The sequence below is a fragment of the Budorcas taxicolor genome, chromosome 13, assembly GCF_023091745.1.
Source record: "Budorcas taxicolor isolate Tak-1 chromosome 13, Takin1.1, whole genome shotgun sequence".
Taxonomy (NCBI): domain Eukaryota; kingdom Metazoa; phylum Chordata; class Mammalia; order Artiodactyla; family Bovidae; genus Budorcas; species Budorcas taxicolor.
Window position 1 is genome coordinate 72890031 of NC_068922.1, and position 26565 is coordinate 72916595.

General features: G+C 54.9%; 1 protein-coding gene across 1 annotated transcript; it reads right to left on the bottom strand.

The window, feature by feature from the left end:
• Nucleotides 1-382: 382 nt before the first annotated feature.
• Nucleotides 383-26171, bottom strand: ADA (adenosine deaminase). Its single transcript, XM_052650856.1, has 12 exons — nucleotides 26025-26171; nucleotides 15277-15338; nucleotides 9578-9700; nucleotides 7041-7184; nucleotides 6193-6308; nucleotides 4888-5015; nucleotides 3888-3959; nucleotides 3684-3785; nucleotides 3290-3354; nucleotides 1813-1942; nucleotides 1096-1198; nucleotides 383-636 (listed from the first exon to the last, which is right to left on the bottom strand). Exons 1-12 carry the CDS (start codon nucleotides 26055-26057, stop codon nucleotides 632-634), a joined length of 1083 nt encoding a protein of 360 aa, XP_052506816.1. The 5' UTR covers nucleotides 26058-26171; the 3' UTR covers nucleotides 383-631.
• Between the last annotated feature and the right edge of the window lie 394 nt (nucleotides 26172-26565).

Below are 26565 nucleotides of genomic sequence, written 5' to 3' on the forward strand. Positions count from 1 at the left end.
GAGTCCTCTTCCATCTCACCCTCTCCCACCCCACTTCACAGCCATGGGAACCCAAAAGGAAAGTTTCCCCCTTAGGACCTAGGGTAGAAGGGGATTAAGGGTTCAGGGCGCATTTAGGAAACTGACTCTTCGAGAGAAGCTTGGTTTCTTCTGGAAACCTTTCTGTCCTCCCTCTTCCCATTCACAGTCCCCGCCAGGCTCTCAGGACACTGCTGCTGGGCAGACTGCCTGCAGCTGGGGTCCCCGAGGCCCCTTCCATTCTCCACAAACCCAAGGCGCCCGCCCAGACCGCAGTGCACACGCCACAGGGCTGCACGGCCCCAGCCATTGTCTTCTTTATTGAGCACCTGATTTTCAGCACAAGTCACCAAAGGAGGAGGAATTCAGATTCAGCCTGCCCCAGGCCCTGATCCCGACCCAGGCACACAATCAGAGGAGAGCCACGGCCCTGCCGAGGTATATGTGTGTACGGAAAGAGGCACGTGGGCTTCATGATCATCGGTAGATGATTCTGGAAATCACAGTCTCCCAGGAAGGAGTAAAGGTAAGCGTGTTGCTTGACCCTGGAGCTGTGAAGGCTCCATCCACAGGGCCAGGACTCGGAGAGGTAGCCACGACGCCTTCACAGATGCTACTCTGCTTGACAAGTCAGAGAAACAAAAGATTAGGCAACTTGTAGTATCCAGGACATCAAACAAACAAAAAAATCACAGGACATCAGAGCCAGAAAGGAACCCCTTTGTACAGATGGGGAGACTGAGGCCTGGAGCAAGGGAGGGCTCTGTCAAGGCCACACAGGAAGGAAGAAGCAGAACAGAGCTGAGACCTGGGCTCAACTCCCTGCCCTTGGCTTTGCGCAGTCCTGGAGATGCCCCAGATTGCTGAGACCTAGAAAGTCTTATCCCCAGACCAGCCTCATGAGAGGCTTATGCAGAACGTAAGCTGGCCTTGTCAGGGGCTACCACCAGCCAGGGAGTCATCACCCAGCCCTGGTGGTGCCCGGGAGAGGAGTGGAGAGCATCCTGCTAGAAGCCCCCGGAAGCCAGATGGGAGCCAGGGCAGGACGCCAGCCCAGCAGGTCCACCAGAAACATACCTGCAGAGGCCAGAGGGGGCATCCCGTAGGCCTCATAGAGCAGATCCAGAAGCTCCTTCTTCTCATCTTCAGGGAGGAAACTGGACTTGGCCGCATTGATGTTCTGGAAGGGCCAGCATGACAGACAGCGTGAAACCAGACAGCACGGAAGGGAGCCCTTGGCAATCCAGTGACAGTCCAGCCTCTTCATTAAACGTGGGCAATGTGTTAAGCTCAGCCTGGGAGCCCTTGTCCAGGCTCACAGGCAGCAAGTGCCAGAGCAGAGACTGTGAGGGTCTGTGTTCTTAATGCGCCAGGACGTGACACACAGATGCGGGAAGGAGGCTGGAGAAACCTTTGAAGACAGGGCAGAATGTGTGGGGCCAGGGAGACAGTCCTGTGGGGACAGACTGGGGGTATCAGAACCACTGAAATCAAGGGCTCATCCCGGGGTCCAGGAGTGGCCTGCAAACCACATGTAGGATGTAGAGCTGAGCCCCTTTCTGGGGAGATGGCTGACGGCACTGGGGGTCTCTTAGGGCGCTTGAGCCAAGCAAAGGATAGAAAATCCAGTCCCAGGTCAGGATCTCAGCCACAGATGTCTTCTCTGTGGAAGACATCGAACTCCAGGTCTGGCTTGGCCTGGCCTGTTGAGATTCACCCCTAGTTCTCCAGGGGTTCCAGGACCTGAAGGCCACTCACTCGCACAGCCCAGAGTTAAGGCTCACAGCCACTCACCAGTCTCTTAAACTCCTCTTCGGTGAAGCTCATGTCACGCTTGGTCATCTGGTAATCAGTGTCCAGCGTGGACTTGAAGATGAGCGGGTCATCCGTGTTGAGCGAGTAGTTAGCCTGGTCATTTTTGAACCTGGATATGGGGGAGGGGAGCAAGGGAGAAGCACCCCCCTGTTACCCATGGACGTCCACCCTCCTCTGAGCCTCATGGCACCCTTGGACATGCCTGGAAGATCTCATCATTGTATAGAGGAAGAAAAATTCAGAGAACTCCAGCGACTTGTCTAAGGCCACAAAACCAGCAACTCAAGACTTAAAGCATCCAGCCAGGCTTAGAGCCAGCTAAAGGCAGGAGAGGAGCCAAGTAGAAAGGTGCTTGGGGTGGGCTAAAAAGCAACCCCCCCCCCCCACCAGCTACCACCCTCTCTAGCCTTCCCCTTCATAGCCGCCACCCTGAGAGAGTTGTCTGCACCCCCCTCCCCCAGCCATCCTCAGTCCCACTGGGATCTGACTCTTCAGGCCCACCATGGAAACTGTTCTTGGCACCGCCTCTGACCGCCATCTTGTTGAGTCCAGAGCACTTTTCCTAGCTCTTACCTCACCCAACTTGTGTCGCAGAGTTTTATACTGTTGACCTTTTCCCTAGATTCCTCCGACACCGCCACTTGGCTTTCCTTCTGCCCATCCCTTCACTGTCACTGTCCTTCTGGGTGTCTCTCCCAAGCTCTCCTGCTTCACCACCTGCTGAGGGCTTCCCTTCCCCTTCAAACACCACATCTGCTTAGACGACTCGAGTCTTCCTCCAGCCCACAGACTGTAAACCCATGTGCCTCCAGGAACTCCACTTGGAAGTCCTGTAGGTACTGCCCACTCCACGTTCCAAAGCAGACTTTGGGCCCCTGTTGTAAATGCAGCCCAAGCTCCCTTCCTTGTCATAATCTTGGCAGACAGACCATCAGTGGTGGCCTGACTGTGGTCACCCAGAGTTCTTGGTGAACTTCTCCTGGGTCAGCTTTGCCCTCCTGAGGCTTCTCCCAGGACAACCTGAAGCAGGGCCAAGGCCATGGGGTGGGACTGGATGGATGGGTAGGGGAACAGACTCTCCAGGGGGGAGTGTCAAGATGGTGCTGGGGGAATGCCCACAGACCACGTGGGCAAGAGAGACTCATCTTCCTCATTGCTAGGAGGCAGAAGCTGGAGTGTGGAAGTTACCTTGTGGGTAACAGGGTATTCTGCTAGAGCTGGATGGGGCTATTGGAAAGCTCTGCTTTCCAATAGCTGAGTGACCTTGGTCCAGTTACACCACATCCAAGCTTTGGATTCCTCACTTGTCAGAGGATGAGGACAATAATTCCTGCATCCCAAGCACTGGACGAGATTCCATACCCGAGAGACCCACCAGGGCCAGCGCCCGGTGTCTGCACCCACTTCCCACCCTTGGCTTTCCTTGTAACAAAAACTGAGTGGGACCAGGCCTCACCGAACAACCGGGTGCTCCGTGTCAGGCTTCCAGGCGCCAGTGAGGTAGCTGGACCAGGGGCAGACCTGGAAGAGGCGGCAGGTGGCTGGCACGATCCTCCGCATCCCCCCGGGCCACGCTGACCCCCCTTACCCTGGCCCCGGCCAGAGCCACCTGCCCTGGCAGCATTTTTGCCCTGGTCACGCCAGTAGCCTTGTAGCTGAGTCCCACAAACCTGTCAGTCCTGGTTTTCTCCCCGACCCAGCAGCAATTAGGCCTGCGGCCACGCCCCCACGACCCCTGACTGCCCCCCTGTGGCCCCTGACCACGCCCCGTGCCACTGGCCCCTCCCCTGTGCCCCTGGCCCCGCCCCACTTTGCACCGCCTTCCTGTCCTCCCCTTCCCAGCCCCTCACCTCAAAGTGCATGTTTTCCTGCAGCAGCCTGTTGTAAAGGGCGGCATCCTCCAGGGTGTGGTAGCCGTGCCCCAGCCTCTCGGTCTTGAGTGTGTCCACGGCCTGCGGACATGCAGCGTGGAGCCCAGCGCGGGCCTCGGGAGCGGGGGGCGGGGAGTGGGGGGAGCAGTGAGAAGGACCCCTCCACCAACCCGCAACACTCACCTCTTTCACCACCGTGGCCGGGCCCACCTCCCCGGCGTGGACCGTGCGGTGGACGCCGCTCTTCACGGCCTCCTGGAAGGGCAAGGGCGAGGTCAGGGGCGGCCTGGGGTTCTCCCCGTGGGCATCGCCTTCGCCACACCCTGGGGCGGAGTCAGCCTGGCCTGCTTCCAGATAGGGAGGTCCGGGTGGGTTTTGTTTTTGTAACCACATGAAAGTGGTCGCTCTCATTTATTAGACAGTTATTATGTGTCAGGCACTGTACTTGGTTTGGATAGACTATGGTAACATTCACAGCTGCTCTGATACTTGTCTTACAGGGAGGGGCAAGGGACAAACTCAGGAGTGTCAGGGATCACAACCAATCAGACAGCTAGGAAGTGGGGGCTGAGCTCTGAAGCCAGGCAGACTCCAGAGCTCCTGTTCTCCACCCCAAGCTTCACCTCTTTCGTGGGAAGCACGTCATGAGGCTTTGAGAGGTTGGCTCCATCCAACCCAGTCATCCCAGCGGATGGAACAGGCCCAGAGAAGAGACAGTCTTGCCCAGGGTCACACAGCAAGTCATTAGGCACAAAGGCTCCAACACAGGACCCCCAGCATCTAGTGGGGATTTTCCCTTCAGACCAGAGTTCCAATTTCTAGAGCCCCTAGCTTCCCTGGTGACTCAGGCAGTAAAGAATCTGCCTGCAATGCAGGATACTGGGGTTCAATCCTTTTGTTCAGAAGATCCCCTGGAGAAGGGAAAGACTACCCACTCCATTACTCTTGCCTGGACAATTCCATGGACAGAGGAGCCTGGCAGGCTACAGTCCATGGGGTTGCAAAAGAGTCAGACACGACTGAGCGACTAACACTTTAGACCCAAGTCAAGAATGCTTGGGAGCCCAGGGGGCCTTGGGATCCCCGGTGGGTGTGACCACTCCCTACTGGGGTGGGGATATGCTCCCTGTGTGCGGCTTCCCCCATGCCTGCGGCTCTGTGACCTCCTTTCCCCAGGACCCACCGCGTAGGCCTCCACGTGTCCAGGGAAGAGGCTGCTGCCTGCAATGGTCTCATCTCCGGCCAGGTCAATAGCCACCACAGTCTGCTCTCGGTACTTCTTACACAGCTCCACCACCTCGGGGGACCAGCCTGTGGGCGAGATGCCCGCTGGGCCTCTGGCAACGGCACGGAGGAGAAAGACCTCCCACCCCACGCACCCCTGCCTCCCACCCAAGGCCAGCGCAAGGCAGAGGGCCCCAGGTCCTGTCTTCCAGGCCTGACTCCACAGCCTTCCAGGCCTCAATGTCTTCTCCTCGCAGAGTGGACACCACCTGCTGCGGCACAAGGTCACAGGGATGATTTTGCCAAGGCCCCACGGGTGAAACACCGGGGGCAAGGCCTGGGCTCAGTACAGGACAAGTGGCAGTTCTCTCTCTCGATCCCCAACACCCACCTCAACTCAGCAGAGGGGATGGAGGTCCACACAGGTTAACATTTAAACCTAAAACGTAACTCACACTTGTGTTACTAAACGTATTCCTCACTACTACACGCTCACAACCAGTGAGGTGCAATCAGATGGCCCTGGCTTCCGGCCCGGGCTTTCTGCTTTGCTGATTGAGCCTCTACCTCAGTTTCGTCATCTGTCGAATGGGGATACATGGTGGTCGAATTTATCGACCATCAATGTCAAATGGTGGTCCTGCCTCCTAGGTCCCTGCGAGGATTAGAGAGAATACAAGCCACTCTGCCCAGGGAGGCCCTGTGGGTTGACAGCCCCTCGCTGTGGTCTCACTCCTTCTTAGGGCAGAGAATAGGGTGAGTACAGCCACCTCCTGTGACCAGGCATATCTGAGGTCCAAGAGAGGTGATGTGACCTGGCCAGAGTCACCCAGCCTTGGAAGCACAAGCCCTGGAGATGTGACTGGTGTCAGCCATAGGAAGACCCTTCAGGCCCCGGAGCTCAGACCCTAGTCCCAAGTTCCGCAGCTCTGACAGGAGGGGGCCCAGCCGACAGTCTCCAGGGAGAACTGCGAGCTGATGGGAACCTGCCTTAGGCTTCTCTCTATTGTGCAGGCTCCCTTGGTTTTGAGCCTCCTGCAGGTCACATGGCTCTCAGGCTCCGCCTCCCTGGGGAGCCAAGTCTGTTGCAGGAAGTTCTGCGCCTGCCCGGAAGGAAGTCCCACCATGGTCCAGCTGATGGGCTCAAGGGAGACCACGGGGTTGGGGGGCACGGTGGGACATAGGGGAGACAAGGTACGACCCCGTGCCTGCCAGGTCACGGCAGTGGCATCAGGCGGGCGGCCGGGGCCAGGGTCACACTCACTGGGCTGGTGGCGCATGCAACACAGGATGGACCGCACCTTCACGCCGAAGTCCCGCTCCCCCTCCTGCAGGCCCTGGCTCACCAGCGACACCACCTCATCTGGGGTGAGGTCCCCTCTGTGTGTGGGGAAGAGAAGGGTGGGTCCAAGGCAAAGGCAGGCATAAAGGACAGAGGCTGGGATGGGTCAGGGAGGAGAGAGAGGAAGGAGGGGTCTTCCAGGAGAAGCCCTAGGCCCCACTAACCCACTGCCTCCACTGAAAGGCTGAGGGAGATGGCCCCAGGCCTAGGACACCCATTTCCATCCTCCTTGGGTCTGCCTGGGGGCTTTCAGACTGGGAAGTTCTGTCCCAACTAGGGGGTCGTCAGACAGCCCCCTACTCAAGATGCAGAGCTCTGCTAAGCTAAAGTGTTTTGATTCCCATTTGTCCACAAGTATCAGAGTCATGGCTAGAAGGGGGCAAGGTGGTTGAGAGGTACCACGGGGGTCATCCCTGGGGTCTAGGCAGAAGGGGCAAGAATGGGTCACATCACTTCAGCTACCAGGTGAGGATGGGACCCCTAGATGGCATTGGCTAAGCAGGTTCATGTTCCTAGACCACAGGCCTGTGCCCAGGACTAAGGATGGCAAGACACAGCCAAACGCTTTTGCCCAAGGTAAGAACAGGAGCCCAGGTGACGGATGGGAAGCACGTCCCTCAGGGCAGAGACAGGCCCATCATGCTGAGGCTGTGGACCAGTTCAGGATGCAAGATCAAAGTCTTGCGTGGGCCAGAGCTCCCAGTGTGCCCCTCGTTGCGGGCCTGGCCACCCTGCCACGGCCCCAACACAGCCCTCCAGGGGTCACTCACTCGGCCTGGTTCCAGGGGATCGGCTCCACCTTGGAGTTGGCCAGCAGGTGTGGGCTGTAACGCACCTCCACATACGCCACGCCCTCCTTGGCCTTCATCTCCATAAACTCGTAGGCGATCCTTTTGACGGCCTCCCGGCAGCCCCTGGGGAGGGCAGAGAGGGATTCGAGAGCACCCCCCTTGGGTGCTCCAGGAGTTACAAAGCTGTCCCCAACCCATGGCAGACCAAACCCAAGTGGGGTCCCCAATCTCCCATCCCCCAGTCACAAGCTCTGGGCCTCTACTAGAGAAGATCCTAAAAGCCCAGCACATCCTGTCAGCTCTACTTCCCAACTCGATGCCAATCCTCTCCCCCTCCAGCCGGGTTCGACCACCTCTCCAGCCTCTCTATCACCGCATTTGTCCCAGTAGAGCAGCTACTGCAGTCTTTTAAAAGTGGATATCAAGGAACACCACTCTGGGACTTCCCTGGTCCACTGGTTAAGAATCTGCCTTGTAGTTCAGGGAACTCAGGTGCAATCCCTGGTCGGGGAACTAAGATCCCACAGGCTGCCAAGCAACTAAGCTCATGTGCTGCAACTAGAGAGTCTTGCACCAAACTAGAGAGTCCCTGCACCGCAGCTAGAGAGTCTTGCACCGCAACGAAAGATCTCACATCACACCATGAAAGATCCTGAGTGCCGTAACCAAGACCCGATGCAGGCAAAAATAAGAGTGTCACTCCTCCACTCTGAACCCTAATGGCATCCCACCTCATAGAGGAAATCTCAACTCTGAGACCCTGCCCACAAAGCCTACATAATCTGGTCCCTGCCAACCTCCCTGCTCCTTCCTCGAGGCCTCCAGGGCCTACTTTCCACCCAGCGAATGGTCAAGCTAGTTCGCAGGTCAGGGCCTTCGTGTTTGCAGCTCCCTGGCCTGCAGGCTCTTCCTTGGATCACCCTGTCCTCCCTGCTCCCTCCATTCAAAGCCCGGCTCCAGTCTCACCTCCTCAGGGAGGCCTTCCCTGGCCACTTCATTTTAAAACAGCCCCTCGCCCTTCTCCACCCCTTCCCCTGGGCTTCAGTTTTCTCCCTGCCGCTTATCGCCACCTGACATGACAGATCACGTGGTTTCTTTATTAGCTGATTTTCACCTCCCCAACCTAGAACATAGTCTCCGTGAGACAAGGACCCTTCTGTCTTGGCATGGCTACGATCCCTCAGCCAAGGACAGAGTCTAGGACACTGCATCTGCTGAAATATTTCTTGAGTGATAGATGTAGGCCAGCAGGGAGGAGAAATAGGAGAAAAGGACACCCAAAGGCAGCAAAAGCAAAACTAGAGGAAGGGGATTGCACCAACGTAAAGAGCTTCTACCCAGCAAAGGAAACCAGCAGTAGAGTGGCAGGCAACCTACCGAACGGGAGAAAGTGTTTGCAAACCACACACGCGGTAAGGGGCTAATGCCCCGAATGTGGAAGGAATTCCTACAACTCAACAGCAAAGCAAACAACAATACAAAAATTGATTAAAAAAAAAAAAAAAAAGGCAAAGGGGGGCTTCCCTGTTGGTCCAGGGACTAAGATTCTGTGCTCCCAATGCAGGGGGCCCAGGTTCGATCCCTGGACAGGGAACTGGATCCCACGGGCCACAGCTAAGACCCAGCACAGCCAAATAAATAAATAGTTTTAGAAAATAGAGGACCTGAATAGACGTTTGTCAAAAGACATACAAGGGGCCAACAGGTACACGAGAAGGTGCCTAACGTCACTAATCACCAGGGAAATGCAAATCAAAACTGACTTAAGCCTTCACGAAGCTGGGCCTCTTCTCTCTTGTGGCCAAGAGACAGGAGCTGGGTAGCAGCACAGGAGAGGAACCTCGGCCTACATGAGAGCTCCGCCAGTCCACGTGTCCCAGTGTGGGGTGTCCAGGGGGAGGCAGCATGTGAACCACAGCATCTACTGATGTGCCAAGGATGGGGGCCCTGCAGGCCCTCCAGGCTGAGCCCAGAAGCTTCCAGAAAGCAGCCAGCAGCCTTGGCACACATCTTCCTTCCTTCCCCAGGACTCCTCATTCCTGTCCTGCCACTTACCCAGCCAGAGGTTTCTATGCGTCTCGCACACCCTCCTCACTGGTCCTCCAACAGCTTGTCCTCCAGACCAGTCCTTAGGTCCAGCCCTCTGAACTATAGCACACCTTTCCCTCCCAAGGATCCATCCATGCTTCCTCTTCCAGGCAGCCTTCCCTGCCTCCTCCAGCGCCCTCCACCTCTTCCCCCTTTGAGCTCCGGCAGCACTGACTGCCAAGGCCCAATTATCGCCTGCCTTGTGAAACTCTGCTTCGTGCCAGTAAGCTCAAGGTGACACCAGGGCGAGAATCTGGGCTTCACCCCTTGCCAGCTGTGTGGTCCTGAGTAAGTTCCTTCAACTTTCCTGAGCCTTCATCTCCTGGAGGGGGTCCAGCTCTCAGGACTGTGAACAGCTACAAAGAGGAAGGCTGGGGGCTGGCAGCATGACAGGATGCTGCCCAGGGCCTGGGGGTGGGAAGACTCACGCAATGGCAGGCATGTAGTAGTTGAACTTGGCCAGGAAGCCTGGGAGGCTGAGTGGCTTGTCCATGCCGATGATGTTCTGTAGCCCCTCTGGTGTGTCAGCAGGGAGGGCAATGCCCCTCTTCCTGGGGACGAAACAATGAGGATGGTGGATGACCCTGTGCAGGACCCTACCAGTTCCTGACAGGGTGCAGGTATCCAGCTCCTCCCATTGGACAGATGGGAAAACTGAGGCCTAGGGTGTATAGAACCAGGACCCAAATCCTTCCAGGACCTCCTGTCACTGAAGCCATGGCCAGCCAACAAATCTCAAGGACAACTGGTGTTAAAGCCCATTTAACACATGAACACACACACCCACACACACCCACACCCACACACACACACACATACACACACACACACACCGGTGTCTGGGGACATGGAAGATGCAAGGGCGAACTCGCAGTAGAGCCAGCTGATCCTGTGCCAGGTCAGGGGTCATCGGGGCAAGAATGGCAGCACACAATGCCCGGGGTAGGGTCAGGCGCCGGACTTCCCCACCCCACCCTCCAAGTGGCCAGCACATCAGAGAGGCTGGCCCAGCTCATTGTGCTGGCAGAGCACCAGGGCCTCCCCAGCTCTCTCCCCTCCCTGCCCACAACCCCCCACATGTGGCCACTCAGTACAGGCTGGCTGAGAACAGCCTTTCTGCTCTGGGGCCTCCATTTCTCCGCAGAGCTCCCTGCCTCCTCCCAGCCGGGGCTGCCATTTCCTTCTCCAGGAGATCTTCCCATCCCAGGGATTGAACCTGGGTCTCCCGCATTGTAGGCAGATGCTTTTACCATCTGAGCCAGATGACCTGGCTGTAGGATAAAAGCGACAGGCAAAGAACCCCAGACATTCAAGAGATGCTTCTCCCATGAGGGTCAGGAGATCAAAGGAACCCTAGGAAACAGGCAGAGAAAGCTTAAAAACCTTAAAACGAACAGCCTCAAGGAGAGGAGACAATGCTTCATCCTTGAAATGAGAACACTCCTTTTTAAAAAGGGGACTTTCCAGGAGGAAGAAAGAGCTCTCGGAGATCTAGAAGAATAGGGCACTGAACACCAGGATGTAACAAAAGGAATGGAAAATAGAATTGAGAAAATCCTCCGGCAAGTAGAACAAAAGACAAGATAAAAAATAGGAGCAAATGATTAAGAAAATTTAAGTGATTCAACCAAGAGGTTTGGCCTCCAGTGACGTGCAGAGCAAGAACAGAAGACAGAAGGGATGACATTGCCAAAGAGATGGAAAATGGACCGAAGTGTTGCAGTCCTTTTAATAGCTTGTTACTAAAATATTAAAATGTTTCTCTACATAAATACCTGTTCCCTAAGTCCCCCTAAACGTGTCCTCTTCTGCTTCAAGGTGACCCCAGGCCTCATAAGTGTCCTGTAGGTCTCACCAGGGGTCACCCTGGTGCTCAAGCTCTGAGTCAGGCCTCCATCCCTGCCAGGTGTCCCCAGGGAAGATGACGCCCATGGTGTGGTCCTGGCACCAAGATCAGGTGCTCAGTGCCCCCTGGGCCTTCCCCTGCTGGCCAGCCTACCTCAGTCACCCTCATGAGGCCATCCCCAGTCGCCACAGCCTCTGCAGAGCCCGTACCAGTTGTTAGATGCTATATTTGGCATATCTTTCTGGGAGCTGGAGGGTGGAAGACAGAGAAGGTAAGGCTACGCCTCCAGCTCCCATATTCCCAAACACAGTGGCCACATTTGCCGCAGGCCCCCTGGACCAATCTGGAGATCCAGAACTTTGGGGGTTGTTTTTTTTTTTTGCTACTCCATATAGCATGCAGAATCTTAGTTCCCTGACTAGGGATCGAACTTGTGCCCCCTGCATTGGAAGTGAGAGTCTGAACTGCTGGACCACCAGGGAAGTCTCAGATCCAGAGCTTTCAATTTTCTCCCTCTGCACATCACCATCTGAGGGCCCACAGTGTGCTGGCCCTGGATAGGTAGCCAAGACCAAGGCAGACCCTCATGTCTGACCACCCGCTTTGTGCCTCCCCCAAGCCCCACCCTCTCCCAGGTGCCACATTTCTAATATGGCTCCTCCTTCCTGGCGCTAGTTAGGGTCAAGACCCCACCTGCCAATGCAGGAGACAGAAGAGACACAGATTTGATTCCTGGATTGGGAAGGTTTGGAGGAGGGCATGGAAACCCACTGCAGTATTCTTGCCTGGAGAGTCCCAGGGACAGAGGAGCCTGGCGGGCTACAGTCCATGGGGCCGCAAAAGATTCGGACATGACTTAAGCGACTTAGCATGCACACCCTCCTCTATCTACCCAGTTGCCTGAACCCGAGTCAGGGGCCTCCCCCAGATGCCATCTCCCTTACTCATCAACAGCTGGTCCCCAAGCCCTAGTTATTTCATCCTAAATATTTCTCCCATTAGTCTCTTCTCCACAGCCACCCAAAAGAGATCCTTTTACCTCACAGATAGAGTGACCTGGGAAGGCTTTTTGGAGGAGGTGACCGTTAAGCAAAGATGAGATTGTCCTTTTCCCCTGAGGGAGCAGGAAGGGAGATACAGGCAGGCAGGATCCGAGCCCCGCTAGAGCCCCAGGAAGGAGCAGTGAGAAAATTCCAGGGCAGCGTGGCTACCGTGGCTGCAGATCAGAGCGGGGCCAGTGGTAGATGAGCCAAGGGGCAGGCAGGGCCAGATAAGGGCTTTGTAGGAGCTGGGACCTTATCCTGAAAGCCCCAGGAAGCCACTGAAGGATTCCAAGCAGTGGGGTGACATGCAAAGATGCACTTTTTAAAGAGCTTCTCGTGGCTGGGGTGTGGGGAACGGAGGAAAACCAGGGCAGAGGCCAGAGCTGCTGCAGCGGTCCCCTAGGAGACGGTCCAGCACCTCGCACAGGACTGAGCCTCTGAAAGCTGCTAGACTAAGCTGTGAAGCTCCTCCCCAGGACCCAAGGTTGAGACAGGAAGGAATTGTTCCTAGGTCCCCTGCCACCTGGTGGCTCAAACAGTAAAGAATCCACCTGCAATGCAGGACACCCGGGTTCGATCTCTGGGTCAGGAAGATCCCCTGGAGGAGGGCATGGCAACCCACTCTAGTATTCTTGCCTGGAGAATCCCAGGGACAGTGGAGCCTGGAGGGCTGCATACAGTCAGTGGGGTCACAAAGAGTCAGACACGATGACTGAGTGGCTAACACTTTTTCACTTTTCACTTTCCCCTGCCGCCCACAGCCACTCACGGCAGCCAAACCTCTCTCCACCGAGGGCCAAGCCCAGTTCTTAGATGGCTCCCCAGTCAGCCATGACCATACTCTGGTTTTTGCTCAATTCTCCGCCTTCCTTGGTGTTGCGATACACCAAGAGCCAAGAAGATTTCCTCTTCTTGGGCTCCAAAATCACTACAGATGGGGACTGCAGCCATGAAGTCAGAAGACAACTGCTTCTTGGCAGGAAAGCTATGGCACATATAGACAGTGTGTTGAAAAGCAGAGACATTACTCTGCCCACAAAGACCTATATAGTCGAGGCTATGGTCTTCCCAGCGGTCACATATAGATGTACGAGCTGGACTGAAGGAAAGGCAGAATGCCAAGAATTGATGCCTTCGAACTGTGGTACTGGAGAAGACTCCTGAAAGTCCCTTGGACAGCAAGATCAAACCAGTCAATCTTAAGGGAGATCAACCCTGAATATTCACTGGAAGGACTGATGCCGAAACAGAAGCTCCAGTATTTTGGTCATCTGGTGTAAACAGATGACTCATTGGAAAAGCCCCCGGTGCTGAGAAAGATTGAGGGCAGAAGAAGAAGAGGACATCAGAGGATGAGATGGCTGAACAGCCTCACCGATGCAATAAACATGAAGTGGGGCAAACTCCAGCAGATGGTGAGGGACAGGGAGGCCTGGAGGGCTGCAGTCCATGGGGTCGCAGAGAGCTGGACACGACTTGGCAACTGAACAACAGCAACAACAAGAGCCCAATAAAGAGGATGAACACAGGCTTTGATGTTCAAAGTCCATCCTCCTCCAGTAGGAACCAAGTCACACTGGGCAGGAGGTGTCCCCCTGAGGACCTCTACATCCTTGTCAGTAAAACACAGATCGTACTTTCTTTTCAAGGTACAGGGAAGAACAAATGAGACTATTTGTGTGTCCAGAGAAAGATGGCAGAAAGATAGTGACCTGGGTTTAAATCCCAGCCCTTATTTAAAGGCTGTGTGATCTTGGGTAAGTTACCCAGATTCTTTGCTTATTAGGTCTGGCACGTTTGAGAACACTGGCACATTGGGGAACACTTGGCATGAACTAACCAAGAAGTAGCAGAAGAGGTCAAAGAGATTAACACAGGCTTTGTAGAACTTCAAGGGCCATGTGTGGATACTGGCTTTGACCCCAAGCAAGTCGGGAGGGTTTGAGCAAGGAAGCGATCCAGTTGCACAATGTCCTAAGATGATTGCTCTGACTCCAGTATTGTTGGGGACAGTAGATGGGGGAGGTCAGGGTGGCCACTTGGAGACCAGTCAGGAAGTCATTGCAATAGTTCAATGGCTCAGACCAGGATAGTGACAGGGAGGAGACAGTGGTCAGATTCAGAATGGGCTCATGGCAAAGTCAGGAAGGAGATTGAGAAAGAAAGTAAAACCCTCAGAGACAGGATAGAATAAGAAGAAACGGGTGAGGGAATTCCCTAATGGTCCAGGAGTTGGGACTCTCTAGTCTCACTGCTGAGGGCCTGGGTCTGACCCTTGGTCAGGGAACTAAGATCCTGCAAGCCATGTGGCATGGGAGCCAAAAAAAAACCAAAACAAAACAGGTGAGAACACAATCAACAGAGGCTCAAGTCACAGGGCAGGTAAAAGGCCACTGGATTTGGCTGGGGTGGAGGAGATGTCAGGCCAGACACACCCATGCTTCCCCCTCTCAGCCCCAGCCCACCCCACCTGGGAGGCCTCCAGCATGTTCTGTCCATATCCCAGTCTGACTGACTCCCTGGTCCCCTGACTGCTGACCTCAAGATCAAACTCCAGCTGGATCAAACCCATCAAACCCACACTCCTTCTCTAGAGCCCAAAGAAGTGCCTAGATGGTTCCCAGGATGCCAAGTCGAAGTGGGAAACAGAAAGCCCGACCAGCGGCCCTACAAGTGCTACTCTCTTTCCTCCTCCCTCTACCCTGCCCTGGACACGCGCAGATTCTTGCTCCACTAATGAGCGCGATTTGACCCCTTAATGGGTTGCCCGTGATTAGATCCCATCTGGGTTCCTGGTTAACCTACCCTAATTGCCTCATTAGGGACCCTGAGTCAACAGCTGGTCCTTGACATTGGGGAAAGGACAGGCAGAGATAAGCCCAGTGGCTTCACCCCACTTAGTCAGAGGCATAGGTTACAATTAATAATAGTAATATCATCACAAAGTGACATTTATGGGGCATTTAGCATGCTTGCCCTCAGCTAAGTATTTTTTGTGCAGTACTTCATCCAAACCTCCAGCTCACTGGGGCAATGGTCAGGGGCATGGACTCAGGATCACACCTGTTTACATCACAACTCACTTCCCCTACCCTGACTTGGTTTCCTTGCCGGTGAGTTGGGGACAATAATATACCCACCTCACTAGTTGTCACGAGATTTCAGTAAGTCAGTCCAAACAACATGGAACTCTCCAGAGGCCTCCTGGGGGAAGAAGGCCTCTTATCTGTGGACTTACCTGCCATAGTATAAGATGGTTTCGGGCTTGATGGCTCCATCCAGGTGGACATGCAGTTCTACCTGCAAGGGCACAGAGGGAAAAGAGAAAAAACAGACACCCATAAACTGGAGAACCCTGTGGACAGAGGAGCCTGGTGGGCTACAGTCCGTGTGGTTGCCAAGAGTTGGACATGACTGAAGCGACTTGGAACGCGACGTTGTGTTTGTTTCAGGTGGACAGCAAAGGGACTCAGCCATACATATACATGTATCCATTCTCCCCTTGCGTTCCAAGTTGCTTCCCCACAGGGAAGACCAGGCAAGAATACTGGAGTGGGTTGCCCTGCCCTCCTCCAGGGGATCTTCCTGACTCAGGGGTTGAACCAGAGTCTCTAATGTACCCTGCACTGGCAGGTAGGTTCTTTACCACTAGCACCACCTGGGAAGCCCTAATTGGCTATACTCCAATATTAAATAAGGTTTTTGTTTTTTCTTAAAAGATCTTCCCACAACTCCAGAAAGGGCACTAGCTACTTGGCTACCTTGGTGATCCTCTTCCGTACGCTCATCCCCACCAACGACACTCAGGACACAAAGCTAAAAGCTTACGGACAGGGACTTGGGGGCCAGCTCATCAGACTGGACTCCCAGCTCTGCCTCTTCCCTGCCTGTGCGATCTTAGACAAGACAACTGAGCTCTCCACCTGTTTCCTCAACAGCCAAAAATATTGTCTTCTTGTCCAAGAACAATTTAAGGTTTTTAAAAGGTGGCAAGCTCAGCCCACGGGCAAGAGCCCCTGCCTCTCAGCCAGGGTCCTTCGCACAGGCTGTCAAGAAAAGCAGAGGAGGTGCTGGGAAACGGTGGGGAAGCAACTACCATCTCTCTGCTCCAGGTCATGGAAGAGCTTTTCTCCAGCCAGCGAGAGACTCAGACCATTTTTAATAAACATCTCTACCAGGGTGGGGCCTTCTCTGGAACTTGGGAGTCCGGACAAGAAGTGGCCACCCTGGCTGGGGAAGGAGTAGCCAGGGACCCACTGGCCCAAGGGCATCCCAGGAGCACCCACATGAGCTGCCTCCTGTGCAGGAAACCCAGCCTGGGGCCCCCAGGGGGCCAGCAGGGCCAGGGGCACCAAGCCCCCCATCAGCAGGATATCAGAATAATCAGATCTCTCTGGAAGTCATTCAACCGGCAAAGAACGAACTCTGTCACAGATTCTGCATCCAGTGAGTTGTTGGATTCCCTGACAAGATGAATTGAATGCCCACTTAGCCAAAAGTGGATTGGATTCTCAAAAAGTACTCTGCACTGGGAACACTGAAGGGCGGGGAACTGCCAACCAGCTGTTCGACCTTGGACAGGTGACCTCACCTCTCTGAGCCTCCAGTTTCTTTCTTTTCTTAAGTCTTTATTGAATTTGTCACAATATTGCCTCTCTTTTATGTTTTGGGTTTTTTTTTTTTTGTCCACAAGGCAAGTGGGATCTCAGCTCCCTGATCAGGGATCCAACCCACACTCCCTGCATTGAAGGAGTCCTGGTCCCATGAGGCTTACAGTCCAGCAAGAGAGAGAGAAGTTAAGTAAATGTTACGCTGGTGGAATGCACAGTCACAAGCCAAGTCAGCTCCTGGGAGGCATGAACGCCGACCTACCAAAGAGGTAACGAACAAACGAACTCACTCAGCTAGAGGGCTGACGATGGTTTCCCAGAGAAAGCAGAGGTTGAGCTAAGAGCTAAGGATTTCCTAAAGGAAATCAACCCTAACTATTCACTGGAAGGACTGATGCTGAAGCTCCAATACTCTGACCACCTGATGCAAAGAGCTGGCTCACTGAAAAAGACCCTGATGCTTGGAAAGACTGAGGGCAGGAGAAGATGGGGGCGATAGAGGATGAGATGGTTGGATGGCATCACTGAGTCAATGGACATGAGTTTGAGCAAACTCTGGGGGATGGTGAAGGACAAGGAAGCATCGTGCGCTGCAGTTCATGGGGTATCAAAGAGTCGGACACGACTTAGTGACTGAACAACAACAGGCAAAAGCAGGGGTGAGAGGGAAGGCTGGAAGAGCATCTAGACAGAGGGAACAGCAGGTACGAAGGCCATGCGGTGGGAGGAGAACATGGTGTGAGAAGGACTGAACACAGGTCCAGAGAGGGGAGCACTGGTGGGACTGGGGAGGCTGTAGGGGCACCAGGAGGATTGGGTTCTGACCTGAGAGCAACAGAGACATGGGTCTGATGCTGAAGAGGACAATGCATAGCTAGAGACCGCTGTAGTCAAGTATCTGAATGATGGTGGTGTCTCAGACTGGGATGGTGAGGCCGACATGCCAGGTGGACAGAAAGGGGTGTCAAGGAGGATGTTTCAGGTCAGGCCTGGGTGAGAAGCGATTCTGACACTGAGATAGACAGCCCAGGAAGAGGATCAAGCTCTGAGCAGGGAGGAGGCATAGAGGCGTGGGGAGAGAAGCACAGTCAGTGTGATCTTGGGTATGTGAAGCTGGGACACCGCTGAGACCTTCACGTGCATGGGGACTGAGCCAGTGGCTGTGCAGGTCTGGAGCTCCCAGAGAGATCCAGGCTGGAGATGTGAGTAGGAATACAGAGGCTGTGGTCTTGAATGAGCTCCCTCAGGGAGGGTACATAGAGGAAAGAGCAGGAAAGGAAGCCTGGGCGAGCACCAGTGCCCAGTGGCTTACAGAAGCGTGTGAGCCTGGAGAAGAGCTGCCAGAGAGATGGAAGAAGGGGAGCCAGGAGCATGAGGGCTGCAGAAGGCGAGAAGATTTCAACAGGGAGGAGTCCCCTCTCCACCCCCCTGCGGCTGGTGCAGGGGGCTGAATGGTGAGCCCCCCAAAAGACAGCTATATCCTAATCCCCAGAACACAGACTTCTGTACAGGGCAAACGATGGGATGAAAAATCTTGAGGAGTTTTTTTCTGGAATATCTGGGTGGGCCCTATCCCCAATACCCTTTTCCCTCATGAGGGAGGCAGAGAGTTTTGAAAGACACACATGCAAGGAAGCAGCCTTAGGACCACGGCAACACATGAAAGTGAGGCGACTGCAAGCTGAGGGACACCTGGAGCCCCCAGAAGCTGAAGAGCTGGCCAGTGGTTATGAGAAGGTAGGAGAGGGTCCCTCTGAGAAGGAGGAAATAGAGGAAGAGTCAGCAGGGGACAGGGACAAGGAAGGAGAGCTATCAGCTCCAGGCAGAGGGACATGTGGGCATTATGTGTCTGAAGCAGGCGGTGAGAGATGAGGCCAGAGAGAGAGTTAGGGGGATGGAGGGCAGGGAGATCTCACAGGTCACAGGAAAGGGTGATCTGCTGAAGGGTTTCCCACAGGGGGAGTCACCTTGTAAAAAGCTTCCTCTGGCTGCTGTGTGGAAAGCAGGCTGAAGGAAGTCAGACCAGAAGGCAGAGACCTGAGGGTGTGGTCCAGCTGGGAGATGAGCCCCACAGGGAAGACCTGCCACAGCGCCAGACACAGTACATGTTCAGGGAGCAGGAACTGCCTGGTTCCCTGGAAAGGAGGCCTCAGGGAGCCCGCAGGATACAGGTGGCAAGGGCGCCCAGAGGGAGGGAAAGCAGAGCCTGCCTCTTGCGCCCAACCTCCCCCACCATTGCCCCCCACACACTCCCTCCCCCTGTGCTCTTCAGGGCCTCCTGGGAAGCTGCCCAGACACGTTTCAGGGGAGGAACAGAGGCCAGGAACTGCCTGCACTGGCGGTCCACGCTCAGACAGCCCTCCCACTACACTTTCTGGAAAACAAATGACCCATGGAGAAAGCTGTCAGCCTACCCCAGATGACAAGCAGGCACAAGCTCAGAGATGGCGGTGGGTGGGTGCGGGGGTACCCTGCTCTGTCAGCCCCCTTCAGGGCAAAGAAATAGCAGTGACCTCCAATTTACCATCTCCTATGTTCTGGACCATCTATATGCATCATTTTATATCATCCTTGCTGGGAAAGATTGAAGGCAGGAGGAGAAGGGGACGACAGAGGATGAGATGGTTCGATGGCATCACCAACTCGATGCACTTGAGTTTGAGTAAGCTCCGGGAGCTGGCAATGGGACAGGGAGGCCTGGCGTGCTGCAGACCACACAGTCTCAAAGAGTCAGACACAACTAAGCGACTGAACTGAACTGAATATCATCCTTACAACCAGGGAAGTAGGGACTTGACTCCCATTTTACGCATGAGGAAACAGGCTCACAAAAGCATCCAAGGATGCAGAGGCAGTGATGGAGTTAGGATTTGTATCACCCAGAACTGAGCTCCTGCTCTACCGTCTCTGCAGGCCTAACCTCAGATGTAAGGAGCTGCTTACTGTTATCAGACCCTTTATTTCCTTTCATCTTTGCCCCTAGGCAAGCTCCTCGGGGGACACCCTAGCCCCATGATGCAGATGGGGAAATGGACTTGCCAAGCTGAGCTCAGAGAAATTCAAGAACCTGCCGGGTTACCCAGACCAACAGGGGCAGAGCTGGGGCAGAACCCGAGCCCCTCCACCTCTAACCCAAGTCCTGCCCACCAGCCATACTACCTCCCTGGAGCTTGCAGCACACCTACACTAGGCCTCCTGAGTGCTGGGTGGGGGGGGGACCTCAACCCCCACCCCCTGCAGTCACTTTCCACGAGGCTGACTCACAGCGAGCGTCTGATAGAACTGCAGGAAATCCTCCAGGCCTGAACAGGAAACATCCCCAGTTACCAAAAAATATGTACTAAGTCTCCCCACCCCCAGGTGCCAGGCACTATGGGGAACACAGGGAATCTGTGCTCTCAGGAGATACCAGGCAGGCAGGTGGGGCCCAGGAAGGAATATGCACTCCCCAAGGTCCCTGGTGACTCAGTGGTAGAGAACCCGCCTGCCAGTGGAGGAGACCTGGGTTTGATCCCTGGGTTGTGAAGGTCCCCTGGAAGGGAATGGCTACCCACTCCAGTATTTTTGCCCGGAGAATCCCATGGACCAAGGAGCCTGGGGGGCTATATAGTCCATAGGATCGCAAGGAGTCAGACATGACTTAGCGATTAAACAACAAAAACAAAGGTCACACAAGGTGTCAGTGGCAGGGCCAGGACGAGGACCCAGGACTTGAACTCTAGGGCCAGACACTCCCAGATCTGACTCCCACTCACGACTGGCCGGGCTGTCTACCCTCAAGGCACAGCTGAACCAGACTACTTCTCCCCAGCACCCCCCGCCCCAGCTCACCAAACAAACCCATTTTGTTTTCATCTCCCTGACTTTTATTTTTATCTATCTATTTAATGTTGTAGACCACACTGTGCAGCATGTGGGATCTTAGTTCCTCAACCAGGGATTGAACCCCTGCCCCCTGCATTGGGAGGTCAGAGTCTTAACCACTGGGACCACCAGGGAAGTCCCCATCCCGCTGACTTTTTCAATTCATTTACTTATCATGCCTGTGTCCCTGACCGTCAGTTCCCTTAAAGCGGGGACTCTGTGCCATCCTGCTGTGCCCCCAGTGCCTAAGACAGAGCCCCGCACAGCAGGAGGTGTCCAGGAGGTGCTAAACAACTGATTGTTTTCTCCTCTCCCTGTCCTGGGTCAGCAGCGCTGTGTCCTCTCTCTGCAGCAAGGAAGGGCTGACCTACCCACCTTGGGCCTGGCAGAGAACCCAGATGGGGCAGAGTAGCCAGGGTGGCTTGACCAGCCCCCAGGACCTGGGCACTGCAGTCAGAACCAGGAGGAGCCACAGGTGCCCATGATCCTTCTTAGCCCCACTCTCGGCACTGAGTTGGGCAACACCAGGGGTCAGTGCCCTCATGCCACCACAGCCTCTCAGCCAACTTTTGGGGTGATGTCAGGAGACAGAGCAGCCTCAGGGCTGCCATTGTTTCAACCACACCTCCTCCAAGAAGTCCTCTGGGCTCAGCCCCATCTGCACCTGTAGCTCCGAGGTACAGAGCAAAAAGGGCCATCCCTCAGTGCCTCCGGCTGACTCAGGGCCCAGCTGAGCTCTCTGGGCCTCTGTGAGCTTCCCCAGGGGGTTTCACAGATGGCAAGGTGTCTCCTCAGCCAGGGGCCAAGTCAACCTATAGGGCAACAGCCTAGGAACTCAGAAAGGTTACCCCCATTTTATAAATAAGAAGACTGAGCCTCAGTGAGATTTCATAACTTGCCCTAGGGCACAGTCTAATGAGTGCCACGCCCAGAAGCTGTTTGATTCTAAAGAGGGAGGTCGTAACCACCACATCACACTCTGTTCATCCTGCATATCGGTGCTGAGTCAGTGCTGGTCAAATCTAACCAGGATGATTAATAACCATGATGAGGGTGATCAATAGCAGCTAGCATTGGCCTGCCCGCTCACCCAGGGCTGCATTGGTGTTTTATGTAGGGTGGATACAAATATGATTTCCATTTTAAAGATGGGGAAACTGAGGCACAGAGAAGCAACTCCCTTGAGAACCCCAGAGACTGTCTCTCCCCTGACCTTGCTCCTCTGGGGCCTCAGAACCTAAAGGGTGAGATGGCCCCCAACCCTCTATAAATATAGGCTTGAGCCTCACCTTGGCTACCCTGGCCTATTCTTCTCCCCTGTCCAAATCCAGGCCACAGTCCTACCCTTCTCCAGCCCAGGGGCATCCCCCAGGTCCACAGGGCAGGCGGACAAGCTTCTTCCAGCTCCCAGGGGCCCTTCCCATGCAGGCCATGCTCACCCTGAGGTCAGACGTAGAATAGGGAAGCTGTCTGCCCTGTCTGCCCTGTCACACCTCGCTGTGTGACCCTGGACACCGCACCTCCCCTCTCTGGCCCTTGCTTCTTCCTCTGTGAAACACAAGGCTTGAAGGAAACCCAATCTCTCTCTTCCCCTCCCTCCCAACTGCCACGTGCATTGTAAAGGGTAAGGCCGGAGGGCTCTTCCCGGCCAGGCTGCATTTTTCTTTTAACAGGTGGCTCTAGTAACAGCAAAGCCCCAAAAGCCCACAGCAGTGCTAACCCAGTGGGCTTTGTGGCCGGAAGACAAGAGGCGAGAGTGAGAGCTGCAGGTGTAGGCAGAGAGGCCACCGCAGCTCCCACCCCGCTCCCCAGGGAGGAAATGCACCCCCGAGGACCTGCCCGCCAGCCGGGTGCTTCACAGGCCCCAGTCAGCATCCATTTCCCCCCAAGAACTGTGTGTGACCCTGGCTTTATCAGCCCACTTTACAGAGAAGGAAACTGGGGCTCAGGGAACTGTCCACCCGAGCCCTTGAAGCTGCTAAGCGGTGAGGCAAGGATCCCTGCTCAGTCTGTCTGAAGCCCACAGCCACCTTGATTCTAACTCCGCCCCCGCCCCCACAAAGTGGGGTATAAATATGCAAAGCAGTTAACAGCAGCTACCTCGGTCTTGGGTAGGTCTGGGTCCACATCCAGCTCTGCTGTTTTCTGGCCATGTGACTTTGACAAGTTCCTTCTCTGAGCCTCAGTCTCCTTATATGTATATGAAGATAATAACAGGACTGTATTTTTTTTTTTAATTTTTGCAGCATATGTGTCTGCATTTCCCTGACCAGGGATCCAAGCTGCGCCCCCCTGCATTGGAAAGTGGAATCTTAACCACTGGATCACCGGGCAAGTCCCACAATAGGACTTACTTTAAAGGACTGCTGTGAGCATTAAATGAGTTAATATACACAAAGCAGTTAGAACAGTGCCTGAAACAGAGTGAACATTCAAATAAGAGAAAGAAAAGAGTACGTTAGACATTGAGCTTCAATACTCTGCATGAATAGGGGGGCCTGGCTGTTGCAACTTGGACCAGCCTACAGCTTCAAGGCTGTCAGATTTTGTGTAGCATTGAACAAGCCACTTCACCTGTCACGCCTTAGTTTCATCATCTGTAAAAGGGGACGAAAACATCCACTTTGTCGAGCTGTCCAGAGGATTCTGTGAGATAAATCACCCAGGTGCCTGGTACCCACAAACACTCAAATGGCCACATCGTTACTTTTATTACAGTGACAGCCGTGTGACCACCATTGCCCTCCATGACACTGAACTCCTGAGGGCCGTGAGATTTTCCAGCCTTGCCTCCTGTGGAAACAGACTGATAAGGGCGCCCCCTCCACCTGCCTTTGCACCTCCTCCAGTGCCCAGCAGGTGTTCAGGAAGTTTTTTTGTTGGAATAACATAATCAGAGCAGGTAGGCAGCTGCCCAGGGTTTTGCTACTCAAAGTGTGGTCCATGGCCCAGCAGCATTAGCACCTCCTGGGAGCTTTTTTGGAGCTCAGCATCTCAGGCCCCAAACCCAGATCTCCTGATTCAGAGTCTGAACACTAGCAAGTGTCAGGTGATGTGAATACACATGAAAATTTGGAAGACAAGGCCTTGCTTTGCCTTCTCAAAGTTGGCTGGTCCTGAGAAACCAAAGAACCCAGCAGCGGCTTCTGTCCCAGAGAGGCCCACACCTGGGGCACCATTCCCCCCAGTGGCTTCTGCAGAGGCAGTTCAGGAAAGCTGGCTAGGGCATGGAATTTTTGAAGCCAGCCCACCCTGGGCTCTAACCCCAGCATCACCACATCCTAGCTATGTGATCATGAAAAGTGAAAGTGAAGTCGCTCAGTCGTATCTGACTGTTTGCGACCCGTGGACTGTATAGGCCTCATTAATTTCTGTGTCTCTCTGTTCATCTGTAAAATGAGACAATACCAGCTACCACCCAGAGTCACTGCTAGGATCAAGTAAATTAATGAAGGGTAGTATATTCAGAATGGTGCCTGGCACAGAGCAATAATTCAACTCAATATGTTCTAGCTATTAACTCTAGTGGTTCCCCATCCCACACACGGGAAGGCAGGGAGTTGGCTCTGGTCACAATGGCTGAGATCCACACTCCTGGTGTCACTGACCAGCTCAGACACACTCCCTCCTCTCAATAATACAAAATGTATCGCATCTCATGTACGTAGTAGGTGACACTCTATCTTCCCTCTCAAGCATTGCCTTTTAATCTTTGGACACCTCCATTACAGGTGGAGCCCATTTCCCAGCTACAGAAACTGAGGCCCAGAGAGGGGAAATGGCCTGCCAGCTTGAAGCAGAGAGGATTGGGAGAGGCCCAAATAATGGGCATGATAATAGTCCCTCCCTTACAGGCTGTTACAGAGGTGTTGAAGGTGTTGGTGCATATAGCAAGTTCTACAGAAGGGTCATCTGTTATCTCTCTCCATAACCCCCATTTCACTCCCAGTCAAGAAGTTTTGTCTTCTGCCTTGCGATGCCTGCAATGCGGGAGACCCAGGTTTGATCCCTGGGTTGGGAAGATCTCCTGGAGAAGGAAACAGCAGCCCACTCCAGTACTCTTGCCTGGAGAATCCCACAGCCAGAGGAGCCTGGTAGGCTACAGTCCATGGGGTCGCAAAGAGTCGGACATGACTGAGCGACTTCACTTTTGCGATGCATATTAGGGTAAGATGGCTCCCCGGCCCAAAGGCAGGGGGACTCCCAAAGCATTGAAAACAGGGAATTCCCTGGCAGTCCAGTGGTTTGGCCCCATGCTTTCACCAAGATCCTGCCAGGGGACTTCCCTGGGGGTCCAGTGGTTAAGACAATGCACTCCACCGCAGGAGGCATGGGCTCCATCCCTGATCAGGGAACTAAGACCCAGCATGCTGCGTGCAGAGCCAAAAAAATAAATGTACAAAAGCGGCGGGGGAGCCTCCAAAGGAACAAAATACTGATGATGGGACATGGGGCATCCAGGTGAGCTGTGAAGGAGGCATGCGGATGGCAGACGTTCAGCCCCAGTGCCTGTAACATCTGGCAGGGAGCAGCAGAGGCGTTTGCCCTCTGGTGGGGGCATCAGAAGTGGGGACCAGGGCTTATCTCGTCAGAGTCCCCCTTTCCCTTCTCCCCTACACCCAGGATTCTCACCCATGCTTTAGCGATACCTGCCATCATCACTCACACCTATTTCTCAGAGAGGCAAGTTGAGGTTGATTGTAGCTTGCTCCTTCCTCTGACCCCACCCAACCCATCTCAAACCCTACGAGCTGATTCACTCTGCTGGACAGGCTCCTGGGCTCCTTTTCCTGGACTCTCTCAGTGCTCCCAAGCCTGCCAAGTGGGCCTGGACCCTTCCTGACCCCACCATTCCCAAGACACCACAGCTGGTGGGAGAAGGGACAAGGAATTTATCTCTTGGTGGCTAGTGGCCATGACTCGGCCCAGAGTGAACTCTATGGGGGCCCAAGGCCTAAGGCCCATCCAGCCCCTCTAAAGTCGGGGGAGGGGTTCCCTGCTCCCCTCCCTACCCTTTCTGGCATGACCCACTGCTCTCGCAGGCACATCCACAAATCAGGGTTCCTTGGTGCTCACAAAATAGCCATAGTGTTGGAGTATAAAGCTGCTTCCATTCACCCTGCACTCATGCATTGTTCACACTAGGTGCCTGTGGGTGTAGATACAGGGGCCCATTTGACAGCCAAGGTTCAGAGAGGTTAAGCCACCTGCCTAGACTGCTCAGCACAGGCATTGCTAGGATACCCATTTGACAGACAGTGAAACTGAGACCCAGATGGGCCAAATCAGAGGCAGAAGCTGAACTTGGAGGCCAGCCAGGGGCGCCTCCAGATTCAGGACCCTTCCTGTCTCACTGTCTCTCATTAACCGGCCTGGAGGCGGGCAAGGACCTGAGCTGAGGGAAGAAGGCGCCTGCAGCTGCCCCATTTGCTCTCGGGGCAGTGGATGCCCCCAAGCCCTCCAGCCAGACAAGGAGCCGGACCCCGGAACCCGAGCCCCCGCCCGCGCTCACTTTGGGCTTGTCGAAAGCTGGCGTCTGGGCCATGGTGCCAAGCGTGCGCCCCAGCGCTGCTCGCTCTGCCGAAGGAAGATCGGTGGTCCCCGATGGGTCGATAGCCGGTCCGCTTCTCCGGGGGCCCGCAGTGACCGCGGCCCGCCACGCTCCTCTTAACGGGGCCCAGCCCCGCCCCCGCCGTCCGGGCCCCGCCCCCGCCCCCGCCCCCTCGCCGGAGCCCCCGCCCCCGCCCCTCCCCATCGACCGGCGCGCTGCGCATTTCCTGGAATTCTTGCCGCGCGGGGTGGACAAACCCGAGTCCCCTCGGAGCCTTGGCCTGCCCCATGTCCCTGGCCCGGGACCCCGGGTTGGAGCCACCTGTGGGCTCACACTCCAGCCTCCTGGCCGGGCTCCGCGCCGGCCTGGTCCCTCCTGCAGGGTCACACTACTGCCTGGGCGCCTACATGTGCCAGGCCCCAGCTGGAAACTGGGAAATCTGTGCGCTTCACCAGCTTCATGGGGCTCGCACTCTACCGGACAAGACATAACGCTCATCGCA